This window comes from Saccopteryx bilineata, chromosome 5, assembly GCF_036850765.1.
Source record: "Saccopteryx bilineata isolate mSacBil1 chromosome 5, mSacBil1_pri_phased_curated, whole genome shotgun sequence".
Taxonomy (NCBI): Eukaryota; Metazoa; Chordata; class Mammalia; order Chiroptera; family Emballonuridae; genus Saccopteryx; species Saccopteryx bilineata.
The window spans coordinates 63,386,191-63,399,476 of record NC_089494.1 but is presented as its reverse complement, the minus strand read 5'-3'; the positions used below and the strand labels follow the sequence as shown (position 1 = coordinate 63,399,476).

The 13,286-nt window shown below is 39.5% G+C and overlaps 1 protein-coding gene across 19 annotated transcripts in view; it reads left to right on the top strand.

The window, feature by feature from the left end:
- The window catches only part of RAPGEF4 (Rap guanine nucleotide exchange factor 4), a 328,733-nt gene that overhangs the window by 263,599 nt on the left and 51,848 nt on the right, over nt 1-13,286 (top strand). For all 19 annotated transcript variants that reach the window (XM_066280130.1, XM_066280129.1, XM_066280128.1 and 16 more), the window contains 2 exons: nt 2,795-2,883; nt 6,487-6,565. In XM_066280130.1, coding sequence (XP_066136227.1) covers nt 2,795-2,883; nt 6,487-6,565 — 168 coding nt within the window. The remainder of the gene's footprint in view (nt 1-2,794; nt 2,884-6,486; nt 6,566-13,286) is intronic.

Below are 13,286 nucleotides of genomic sequence, written 5' to 3'. Positions count from 1 at the left end.
CCCTGTTCCCAGAAAGTCTCTTTCAGGCTTCTCCGCCACAACTTTTCGTTCTATACAGATGGAAGTGTCTCTTTTCCCAACATCATTTTCAGACTTGATATTAGGAAAAGATTTTCTGCCCCAGGCTTAAAAACTTCACAACTTGAATAATTTAACCAATTGGGGTTCTCTTTTACTTGGACTGAAGTAGCTCCTCCGTGCAGTAAACTGAGAAGAGCCATGCTGTCTGGCCTCCAAGTTCCTCATTTAAACAGAAGTCAAGCAGTAGGCGCCTAGTAGTGTTCAGCCCGAAATAAAGCAATAGCGTGATGTGTCAGTCAAGCCCAGAGCTGCAAGGTCACAGACAGCTCTGTCTGCCAGAGGCTTCCTGGCCTACCCTCTTCCGAATTCCCTGCCTGAAATGAATGTCAACACCTGAACAGCCTTCTGTGGAGCTGAGAAGAGGGAGAGGGTGGTTTAAGGCAGTCACAGCAGCTGCACTACGGGAGGGAGCCTTTGGTAGCAAAAGAAAGATCTCTGGGTGTCACACAGAGCCCGTAGGCCCAGTTGGGAGAGACCGTTTCTCTTCAGTGAAGTGGTAGGAGGCTTGGTTTGCCACCCGGATCTTTCTTCTGTTTGAGCAGACGCGATACCCTAGCTACAGAGCGTTCAAACAAAGCACACCGGGATGCAACGCCGGCCCTCGATCAGAGTTAGACTGCTGACATGGGGCACATTTCAATCTGATGTGTCAGTCGTGCCAGCCAGCGCTGCCGCTTACCCAAGGCTGCGATAAATAACAAGTGGCTGGTGTTTAATGTAAGGTGTTTACAGTGTAATTAAGTAAAACTTGTTTTCAGAAAAAAGGAAACAAGTTCTCTTCAGAAGGGGTTTTTCATTGCACGCAGACTTCCGGGTCAGAAAGGGCTCCACGTAGCTAGACGTAGCCTCTGCCCAGAATGTCTTGCTGCGCAGGCGCAGCAGTGACGTGAGCCTCACGCCTGTGCTCAGAAGCCAGTCCTGGGCTCCCAGCGGAGATCTCGCATTTACTAACTGTGTGGCCGTGGGTCCTTACAGAGCAGTTTCTCTACCTGCAGAGTAAAGACAATATTTAACTAGCAAGCAAACATGAGGACACTGTTCAGGGCCCACCCAGTTGTCTGGGGCACAGTAAACGTTTGACATACTGAGTGCCCTCTCCAACCTCATTCCTTATGATGTGGCCGGGTGCTGCTCCTTTTCCAGCTCATCGCTGAGACCATCAAGGAATCCTGAATCTCAGGAATTATTGAATGAATTCAACGATTTTCTCCATTTAAGTGTTGAAAGTCATTTATAGATATGTCCTCTCTTTCCCTCAAATATTCATTGCCTACAAGACAAAAACAAAAAACAAAAACAAAAAAAACATTGACTTCTACCTTATTTACTTTAAGAAGTCATGCTTTTAAGATTATAGTATTTTTTTTGTTATACCCCCTCTTATCCTCTAGTTTCCAAAGCCAGCTTTCCTCATTTACCTCTGCAGCACACATGTGTGGACGCACACGCACGCACACGCACGCACACGCACACACACACGCACACACACACACACTCAGATTAGTTGTAATCTGAGTTAATGGTTGCCTACCACGTACACTGCATTTGTCACCTTGTTCAAGACCAGTGGCCTCATGCACGCTCCCTCTCTGCTTTCACATGCAGACAGTCCTCTGTTGAATTGCTCTTTCTCACTCCCTCAGGCATGAGGTTAAGACCTGAAATTTAATATGTTAGGGTTATTCTTGGGATCTCCACGCCCCTCCTCCAAGATCTCAAACAGGCAAAAAAAAAAAAAAGGATGTCGGTGAGCAGCAAAGAAAGCTGGGTTCTAGAGCCAGATTCTACCACTGCTTTGTCAACACGAGAGAATTTTATTTTCATTGTTGTTTCTCTTCCCTGTCATTTTGCTTTAGGTGAAAAGCCAAGCAGAACAGCAAAGTCTGAGTTTTGGAATAGGAGCCCCCATATTATCTTCATGTATTCTGCCTCTAGTTTTCATTCACTGTCCTGTTACCATTTTTAATATGACTTTGAAATAACCCACATTCAGTTTAAGAAAAAATCCTTTTATGTTGATTGAAGAGCTATATGGATGGACCATCTGAAATAATAACTAACCTCCCCCTCCCACCACATAATAATATATATTTGACAATGAAATAAATTATATGAATTTTCTGTTGCTGATTTATTTGTTATTCAAATGCTATTGGGGTTTGCTTGTTTGCTCATTGATGTTTGGGTTTTGGGTTGTTTTTTTTTCCCCTCCTGTTTTATTCTTAGCTGTATTTCCAAAGCACATGCCAGCATACAGTTGGGGAAGACAGAGCATTCCAGAAATAGGCAGGGGAATCCAGTGTGGGACTGAAATTTTGCTGCAAGTAACCCATATATGGACAACCTAGTTACTGCCGCTTCCCCTCTCCCGCTCCTGTGCCTGACCTGAGCTGCCCGAGGACTCACGTGGTTGGAACAAGGCTGGAGTGCTCAGTTCCCAGCCTGCCAGAGCCACTCTCCAAGAAATTTACTTTAGTTCCATGTAGGGAAAAAAGAGTCACATTTTAGTAACTACTTCAATTTGTGGTTTTCTCATTGTCTTTCTATGGGATTTTGGCAAAGTGTGTGGTCTTACTATAAGGAGAATATGGGCCATGAGTCCAAATGGTTTCCTAGGGTCTCAAAAATATATATATTAGCTATGTGAAGAATGATTTATGACTGATTTGCCCACTTTGGAAAAGCTAATGATGTTTTTATTTTTTTTATCCAGGTATTCTGTGATGTCAGGAACACCTGAAAAAATTTTAGAGCATTTTCTAGAAACAATTCGCCTTGAATCAGCTTTAAATGAAGCGACAGGTAAACACCTGAAACAGCTTGTGTTCATTAAATCCATGCAGAGCACTCTAAAAAAAATCCTGAATTCATTCTCGGCCTGTGTAGCCACAACAGTTTGAGAAGGGGGTGTGTGGATGAGCATTCTAAGACCATCCCTGTGTGCCCAACTCAGGGAGCAATCCTTGCGGCCCACCCGCCTCTGCCCGCTCCATTCCTAGCTCTCCTTCATAAACGGCTCAGTCTCATCCATGCACATTGGGGTTAGACTTCCATAGGCATCTCTTAAGTTATCATTGAAATTCACCTTTATAGGCATCTGTTAGGTTATCATTCAAATTCTACCTATTCCCATAAAGGATTTGCTGCTGCCTACATAGGAGGCACAGCCTTGTGCAAGGGGAGGAAAACGGTTCTGTCTGTGGCTGTGGATTCCTCAGCTGCCCCAGAGTGTAACTAACACCACCTGTCTTCGTTTGCTAGGGCTAATGTAACAAAGTACCTATACTGAGTAGCTTAAACAACAGAACTGTATCATCCTACAGTTCTGAAGGCTGGAAATGTGAGATCAGGGGGACGGCAGGGTTGGTCCCCTCTGAGGGCTGTGGGGAGAAGCTGCTCCACACTGCGCTCCTGGCTCTGGCATTTTGCCAGCAATCTTTGGCATCCCGTGGCTTACAGGTGCATCACCCCGATCCCTGCTTCGTGTTCTTGTGTTCTCCCTCTCTCTCCTCACATAGTCTTTCTTCTGTGCATCTGTCCCTGTTTCCAGATTTTCCCTTTTTACAAGGACAGCAGTCGTATCGGATTCAGGCCCACACTAATGACCACATCTTAACTTGATAACACCTGCAAAGACTTTATTTCCAAATAAGGTTACATTCTGAGGTACTGGGGACTGGATATCAGCTTGTCTTTTTCGGAGGACAAAATTTAACCCATAATACTGCCTTACAGTAAACCAGTCTTATTAAGACAGAGATTTGGGGGTACATGAGATGGATTTTGCCAATAAACTGAAATGTTCAGACTTATGAAATCCTTCTCCACTTTGGGAACCATCTTATATGTAACTGTGGAACGGACCATATTCATCTAAAAAAACAAACCAACCCTCTGCTATTGGCCCGTCTCTACTGAGCTCCATGGAAGAAGGTTTCTCACCCGAAGAAGTTAAAAGATTTCTCTAAAAACCTAGTAGTAGTTTCAAGTCCATTTCCATCATTTTTGCAGTGCATTCGAGGTGAAATTATTATTTTTATATACCTCCTAAAAGATTTTAGCACCAATTTACTTCTTATTTTAGCTCTTTATTCCAGTTTCTCATTTTGCAAATAGATTATCTGAGATAGTTCTTTATATAGCATATTAATTGGGGAATAGTTGTTATGAAAACCAGGATCTCTGGCTCCAGGGTAGTTATTCTGGGTTCAGTATTTATTGAGTATCTTCTCAGGCAGACACTAAGCTGGATGCTTTGGACTACTCGCTGTGAACAACAGATTGTTCTCCTGTCCTCAGGAAGTTTATAACCTACCAGGGGACATAAAGGAACGTGCAAGTAGCTTGACCACAAGGCAAAATGTGGTCAGTGCTTCAGGAGCACTGACTAGTTGAGATGACCAGACAAAGTGTAATGGAGATTGTAACCACAGAAGTGGCCCTGGGAAAAGGCTGGTGTTAGTAACTGGAGATTGGAGACAAAGCTTTCCATACTGAGGCACAATGTTAGTACTGACATAGGAATGGTCAGGGGAGATGAAGCAGCTTGGTTTTGCTGGACAGTCATATATATAAGTGAGAGAAGGAAAGTAAGGTCTAAAACTTTGGCTGCTCATCTTGGACACTTAAATGCAATGCGAGGCATTGGGGAGTGGCTAAAGATACTTGAGCAAGGAGAATGTGATGAGTCCCATGATGAGAAACTAAAGGATGCAGTGAAGTGGGAAACCATTGACATTTCTAAATTTACGATACAGTGAGAAACATCAGAGTTGACAGTTGTACTGGTTTACATCACAGAAATGAACACCTCTGGGTTTAACAGTACATTTCCTTAATTTACCAAAACATCTATTGTCTGTCTTAGATCAACTAGTTTTCTAGATTTTAGCCTCTATGACCAGCATTAGTCACTCAGTGACTTGGGAAATCATTTTCTAGTAAGAAATTATTTTCAAAAATCAGTTCTCAAGAATACTCAGAAAGAGTTACTTCATATAAGTAGAGAACAAGGAAGCTATGGGAAAAGATGGGTGTTGGGTAGTTGCCACGCTAAGTGACCAGTTCCCCAGACTTGGAGTACTTTACTGAAAGCTGTGTTTTACCAGAATGGAAACTACTGGAGAGCGCAGGACTTCCGGGAGCCTTCTAAGCAAGCATCATCACCCTGATCTTCAGAGAATATCTAAAATATATAAAGGAGACCCTGGATGGTTAACTCGGACAAGCCAATGTCCTTCTGTACTTAAAAAAAAGTTCTATCCAATTTCTGTCTGGCACCTTCTCTGCTTCTTCACTGGCTTAATAGAATGGGATGGAAATGACTGGTTGCACTGAGCAGTGACAGGATGATAGCTTGGGATTACACTTACTCCTTATATTTAAAGGAGTATAATGGTATTGTATGACATGGCAGAGGTGTTTGCTAACACCACAGTGGTCATCACATTGCAATATATAAATGTATTAAATCAATACATTGTACACCTTAAACTTACATAATGTTGTATGTATATCAATTTTACTTCAGTTTTTAAAAAATGAGTATAATGGTTAAACCTTTAATTGCTGATTCCAACATTGCCAATAGGTTAATTTAAAACATAGACATTAATGTTTATCTAATGTATATGGTTAAATTTATATATTTCTCACCATTTTCTCCCTGGAAAGTTATGTGAGTTTCACAAATCTCAGCCAGTGTAGTTGATTTTTTTCATTGCAAATCCCCATAGTATCTTGGATTCAAAATTTCAACAGGTGGATTTCATTGGCTCTTATGTCTGTATTCACATGCTTTCCCACCAACACTGACCTCATAGTATTCATTGGCTTTGCAGTGAAGAACCAGTATGAATTCAGAGTGAAGCAAATGAAGCTTGTCTTTGGGACTTGCCTTATTTCCCTTGTCATCTCCCTGTTTACCTACCTACAAAACAGCTTTGAATGCAGGACAGTCACCATTTTTAATCTACTGGAGAGCTTTGTTTTGCTTCAGTTGCTGCTTACAGCCTTTATCTTTTCTTTTTTTCCATGCTTTTGTTTCCCTCACCAATTCTCTGCTCATACCACCTCCTTTTTCTGTAATTCCATCATCCTCTCATCCTTCACTGCTCCCTCTAGAAATAGAAGGTGGAAAAGAGATTTTTAAAAAAGCAATATTGACAAAAGACTTATGGTGTAAAGTTGACAAAGAAATGGCCATGTTTTTCTGCATACATGGTACTACCTATGGTGGCTCTTTAAATATATGTATATATATGGATGGAGTTATTTTTATATGCAATGCTTCTTTGTACAGTAAAACCATAACACTCCAAGCCAATGTATAAGAGCCTTGCTTTCTTAAAGACTTCCATAGGAACCTAATTTCCTTTTTTGCTTTGCATTTTCTTTCCCTTGCAGATTCTGTTTTAAATGACTTTGTTATGATGCATTGTGTTTTTATGCCAAATACCCAGCTTTGCCCAGCACTGGTGGCCCAATATCCTTTTGTTGTGAAAAGTCTCTATTCCCTGGAAGACACTCCACATGTACTTGGCCATTATCTCATCCCATCTCTGAAGGTAAGCCATGGCCCCGGCAGAGCTGTGCTCTCCCCTGTCTAACTGAGGCACCAGGAGCTTTCCACGGCATAGACCCCCATTCTCCATGGCATGGTTTTACTGTGCCATGTTGGAGGAGTTTTTCCTCATTACCTGTGTAGAGAAATGTGAGCTATGTCATTTCAGGAATGTGATGCTGGTTAGAAATATACATACCCGGGCCTGACCAGGTGGTGGCAGAGTGGATAGAGCATCGGACTGGGACGTGGGGGGCCCAGGTTCGAAACCTCAAGGTCTCTGGCTTGAGCAAGGGGTCACTCACTCTGCTGTAGCCCCTCAGTCAAGGCACATATGAGAACATAATCAATGAACAATAAAGAGCTGCAATGAAGAATTGATGCTTCTCATCTCTCTCCCTTCCTATCTGTCAGTCCCTATCTGTCCCTCTCTCTGACTCTCTGTCTCTGTCAAAAAAAAGGGAAAGAAAGAAAAGAGAGAGAGAGGAAGGAAGGAAAAAAAAAGGAAGGAAGGAAGGAAGGTAGGGAGGGAGGGAGGGAGAGAGAGAAAAAATAAAAGAAAGAAAGAGAAAGAGAGAGAGAAATAGAGAGAGAGGAAGGAAGGAAGGAAGGAAGGAAGGAAGGAAGGAAGGAAGGAAGAAGTACTTGAGAGGTAGGCTAGAGAAAGTTATAGAGAACAATCTGGGAGTGTTATTAGGGTTAGTTCCCTAACCTGGACTTTGTACCTCCCTTCGTTAGGCTACCTGGCAGGGTGGATTGTGCCCTGCTGTGTTCTTCCTCAGCCTATGGTGTTTATCAGACCACTGACCCACTGGGATAAAAACAACTTGTCCTTGTGGGATAGCTTTTCTTTTACATTTGCCCTAGTTCATCCTCTCCTCTAGATACCGAAATTTATTCCTTCGTTGCTATGTTTATTATCATTATATCTACTTAAATAAAAGGAAAAAAACTTGAAATTCTTAAAAGCTGAGATTGTTTGGGGCAGCTTTTCAATAGTCCACAGAGTCGACCACTTGGCATACCGTGTCTGGCACAGAGGGAGCATTTAGAAAATGTAGGTTGAGTCCAAGTAAATATTATTAATGAGTCACACCCTTAAATTTGGGGGCATGTGAACATGTATTTTCTAATTTTGCCTTATTTTTAAAGCAGCAAAAATTCAGAATCTTAAAATGCTTTGGCCTTTGTGAGCAGTTAAATATGTTGAAGGAGAATAGCTTTCTTTTTTCTGGGCAATCTAATCAATACTGGGCATGCTTTCCTTTTTCAGAATGATAATTTTTCTACCCGGTTTCATTTTCTTGTTCACCCATCATTCTCTTTGAAGTCAGTAGAATGTGTGAGAACAGGAGATTTGAGTTCAATGTGTTATTCAGAGGAAGCTGAGAGAGTGAGATTTGGGTGTTTATTTGCCTGGAAACTATCTTTCTAAGTAAAGACAGCTTAATGAGACATATATTATATATTCCTTCTGGCTCATATTCAGTTTTTCTCAAGTAAAATTAACACATTCAGGATCTCTGTGCTCTTTTAACTCCATACATGGCAGTCATTATCAGATCTTTGAGATTTGTTGGAAGGAAAAATAAAAACTGCCATTTAGTTTACACTAATTTTTTCAACTGCATGTTGACAAGCTTAAGGCAAAGAAGAACAAGAGAGTAGAATGGACCAGTTTATCATCTTTACAACTCACACCCCAAACATTAAGCTTATTTCTTTTCCCCTTCTTTCCTTCTTTCCTCCTTCATTCCTTCCATTCTTCCTTCCTTCCTTCCTTCCTTCCTTCCTTCCTTCCTTCCTTCCTTCCTTCCTTTTTCTTTTTTACAAATTCTGATTTGTTCATTTATTTGGTTTTTTTCCTTCAGTTTGATTGAGAACATTCATTATCACTGACCTCTGGTTTTAAAATAAAAGCTCCTAAGTAAAGTCCTTGCCATCCCAGGTAGAGAGGTGTGGTCGTAACATATTGAGGGAGGAGGAGGAGATCAGGAAGTGAACAATAAAATCAAGAGAAACCTGTGTATCCAATCCTAATTCTTTTCTCAGTAGATGGAGGGACTCCAGGGTAGCTGGCCATCACCTACACCAGTGGTCCCCAACCTTTTTTGGGCCCCGGACCGGTTTAATGTCAGAAAATATTTTCACGGACCGGCCTTTAGGGTGGGATGGATAAATGTATCACGTGACTGAGACAAGCGTCAAGAGTGAGTCTTAGACGGATGTAACAGAGAGAATCTGGTCATTTTTTAAAAATAAAACATTGTTCATACTTAAATATAAATAAAATGGAAATAATGTAAGTTAGTTATTCTTTCTCTGCGGACCAGTACCAAATGGCCCATGGAACGGTACCAGTCCATGGGCCAGGGGCTGGGGACCACTGATCTACACTACCTAGTGCCCTCGGATCACCTTCTCCACTCCTGGCTTTGTGGGAACCTAGATTCTTTTTATTGTTCTAATTGGAATCAATTCTCTCTGTGTCATGCACCATGCTCAGAGCATTGACCTGTATTATACTACTTTACTACTTATCCTTATAGGAGACTGTTGGGTTAGTATTAGCTTTATTCCATAAATGAGGATTATGAAGTTCAAAAAAAATGGAGTTACATGCCCATAGCAAAAGACAGAGCTATGATTCATCTAGGTCTCAGGATTCCAAGCCTAAGATATGGCAGTTCTTTCTTTACAACTTATCTCCTTTTTTTTTTTTTTTTTTTTAACTGAGACAGAGAGAGGGATAGACAGACAGGAATGGGGAGAGATGAGAAGCAGCAATCATCAGTTTCTCGTTATGGCACTTTAGTTGTTCATTGATTGCTTTCTCATATGTGCCTTGACCATGGGGCTACAGCAGACTGAGTCACCCCTTGCTGAAGCCAGCAACCTTGGGTCCAAGCTGGTGGGCTTTTGCTCAAGCCAGATGAGCCCGCGCTCAAGCTGGCAACCTCGGGGTCTCGAACCTGGGTCCTCTGCATCCCAGTCTGACACTCTATCCACTGTGTACCTGGTCAGGCGCAACTTATCTCTTTAAAAGCTTATCCTTTCATTACTATTTAAGGACATTTCTTGACAATGTATTGCATGATTGAGGTGGCTAAAACCGAAGTAGGCCTAATTTGTTGAAAACAAATACATGAAGAATCCAACAGAACATTTTGCAATGATGGAAACATTCTGATCTGTGTAAGCGCAGTAAGCCACTAGCCTTGAAATTGGCTACTATGATGGATGAACTGAATTTTTAATTTTATTTAATTTTCATTAATTTAAATACCCACATGTGGCTACCATACTGGCCAGTACCTAAGTCTGGACCTTAGATACTGGGAATAAGAGCCTCAAACAAGAGCTACTGTTCTGTAATGCCCGGGAGGGTGTGCCAGGGAGGCTGGGAGCTTACCTTGCTGCATGCAAATAAACAGAAAGGCTCTATTCCTGAAGGTCATATATGTATAAGTGCTTCTAGTTATGCGAGGGACTCAATTTTTAGGTCCTTTCCCTGCTGGGAGATGTTACGGAGGCTCCTCATTATATAAGCCGCTTTTTTTTTTATTGTAAGTAACATAAAGCAACTGTGGCTGACTTAACAAATAAAGGAATTTATGAAGGATATGGTATAACTCAGAGAACTGAAGGAATCTTTGAAGAGCCCTGGCCTTAGAAAGGGGCCTTGGGGCAGCAACTAAAGGCAGTGCATTTGGGGTAAATCTGTTCCAAGCATCCTGGCCCTCACCTTATTCCCATATCATTGGGAAGGAGGGTCTAGTTGGCTTAGCTAGGGTCGCTGCTGATGTCTTGGTCAAGGGAAGACAAATCACTTTACTGGACAGAGACTGCCTATAAAGAAAAACAGAAGTGGATGGTGGGCAGGCAAAAACAACATACATATAAACTGTGTAACATCTCGTGCACAAGCAACAGGGTGATACAATGTAAAATGGAATTAGTGGGTTAACCCCCATGTTTTTAACACAGGATGTAGAGATAGTAAAATACTTAACCATGTTACATTAGAGCACCCATGTTAAAATGAGTTACTTTGGCTGAGTGTTTTCAAGGTACTTAATATGTGACTTTTCACAGCAGCCCTATGAAAAAGTCAGTATTTTCACTCCTCTTTTTCCAAATCAATAAACTAGGATAATGAAAAATTATGATTTGCTCAGAGAAAGGTAATTACTAGCAGAGAAAAGATTTAAGCCCTGAGCCACTGACACCTATTTCTTTCCTTAATCCACATTGTATGTCTTCTCCAGTTTTGCTTTTAGCACAGAGAAGGGTGGCAGAACTGTTTAACATTGATAATTCAGGCCTTTTATGTGCTAATGAGAGAGACTCTCTATTCATTAGATACGCTTAGGACATGATTTGACCTGATGAATACAAGTGCTTTATAATGAGTTTTAAAATTATATTTGTTCAATTTCTGTACTTTTCACCTCCAGTTTTTAAAATCTTTTTTAAATATGTACTTAAAATTCAGTTCAATTTTCCATTAGTCTTAAAACCACCTATAACTATACTAGATATTACTATTGTTAACATGTTAGTATGTATCCTTCCAATCTTTTTTATAAACATATAGATTTACACTTTTAAATATAAGAATGTGATCATACTATAAATAATTGTGTATGCTTTGTCACTAAACAATATTATATGAGTATTTTTCTCTACCATTTAATACTTTTTCATACCATTTTTCTAAATATAGATAGCTTTGTCATCCTTAAAAATCATACATTCTCACTATTAAAAAAAATTCAATATACATAAAACGAGACAAAATTCATCTGGTATCTCACCACTGTTTTATGAAAAACCTTCCAAAAATTTTATATAATTTTATATAAATGAGGTCATGTTATATGTGGGTTTTTCTATATGTTTCTTTCTTCTTAATGGTATGTTGTGGCTATCTTTTCAAACCAATTATGCACATAAAACTACATAATTTTTTTCAGATAATTACACAAACAGTTATTGAGCACTTACGATGTGTCATACAGTGCTGGGTACCAAGGTGACAAAGATGCATGAGAAAAATATGTTATTGTTTTTAATGACTTGGAATATAGATAGCAGATGTGTCATCATTTATTTTCTTAGCCTATTCCAATTGTATATTTAGATTATTCCCACATTTTTTTCCTGTAACAAGTATAATGGCATGAATCAATGTTTTTTTCAGTCAAATCTTTGCCCATATAGATAATCATTTTCTTACTTTAAATTTCTAAAAGTAGACAAAGAATATGTAATATTTTAACACGCTTGGTATTCATTACCAAATTGCTTTCTGGTCATCTTAATTTTTGTGTTTTATGACTGTATTTTTGTTTGTACAAATATAGGCAGTCCTTCAATTCAGCAAGTGAGCACAACTAAGTTAATATTATTTTGAATTTTAATAACTGTATCCTTGATTCAGAGTATTTTCATATCATTTACTTTATCATCGAACACCCAATACCCACATGTGAGGCAAAAAGAACTGGTATGATATTTATTTGGTTTTACATGTAGGAGAAACCAAGGCCCATGGGAACCAAATAATCACCTGAGATTCTGCATATACTGGCAGAAACTCCAGGAGCACTGATGAGATCTTGTTGCAGTGAACATTGTAGTTGACTCCCTTACACCAGTGTGATCTCAATTGGTCATTCTAGCTACTTATAGTAGTTGGCTACCCTTGACCATGATTGGTTCTCAAATTTCAGGCCCATGGTAGATTGAAACAATGAGATTCAAAGACGAGCTTCCTGAGACTTCTGGGTAAAAAGCTTTCTCAACATTTAAGAGTGAAAAGAAAGCCTGTAGCCCGAATGCCAGTGACAGTTATTTTACAGCTGTTAGGAGAATGAGCCCTATGACAAAGCTGAAATGAGTTAAGTCAGGGAGAAAAATGGAGTCTATGATGACATTATGAACACTTGGACCGATCTTGTTAATAAATTCTCTGTTATGTCAACAAATGCAGGTCTCTGTTTAGGACTGTTTTTATAGTTGAAAGAACCTTAAGTGATAAATGGCTCACATTTAAATTTATAAAAATTTATAAAAGTTTGAATACAGCAATAATTTTCGTCAAATATTTTTTTCCTACTATACTAATCTCTTTTGGCTTAGTATTCAACACAAATTTTATGCCTTTGGCATGAAAAGAATTGTTAGGTTCTTGAATTAAAAAGAAAAATAGAATACAGATTTGTCACTAAGTTTTAGCTGAAACTGTTTTCATATGTATTATATTCCTTATACAAAAACAAAATAAACACAACAGCTTTCCTGACTGAAAAGGCAGGGTCTCCATCATGTATTTCTCTGTGAAATTGACCTGGAGATGTTGTCTTGGGTTCTCTAAAAGGAATATTTTTCAAAATTTGCTTTTCTTGTTGATAAAATATTTACAAAAAACATCAGATTCTTATTCTCTAGATGAAGCCAGGTTTTTAGAAATATTTTTTAGACTTCTAAAGAAAATTGTTATCTTAAATTTTTTGAAGCCAAATTTTGCCATTGTAGTTCACATTCAGTTCTCTTTTTTTTTATTTAGAAAATTAAATTTAACAAGGGTGACATTGATCAATAATAGTACATAGGTTTCAGGTAAACATCTCTCTAGCAT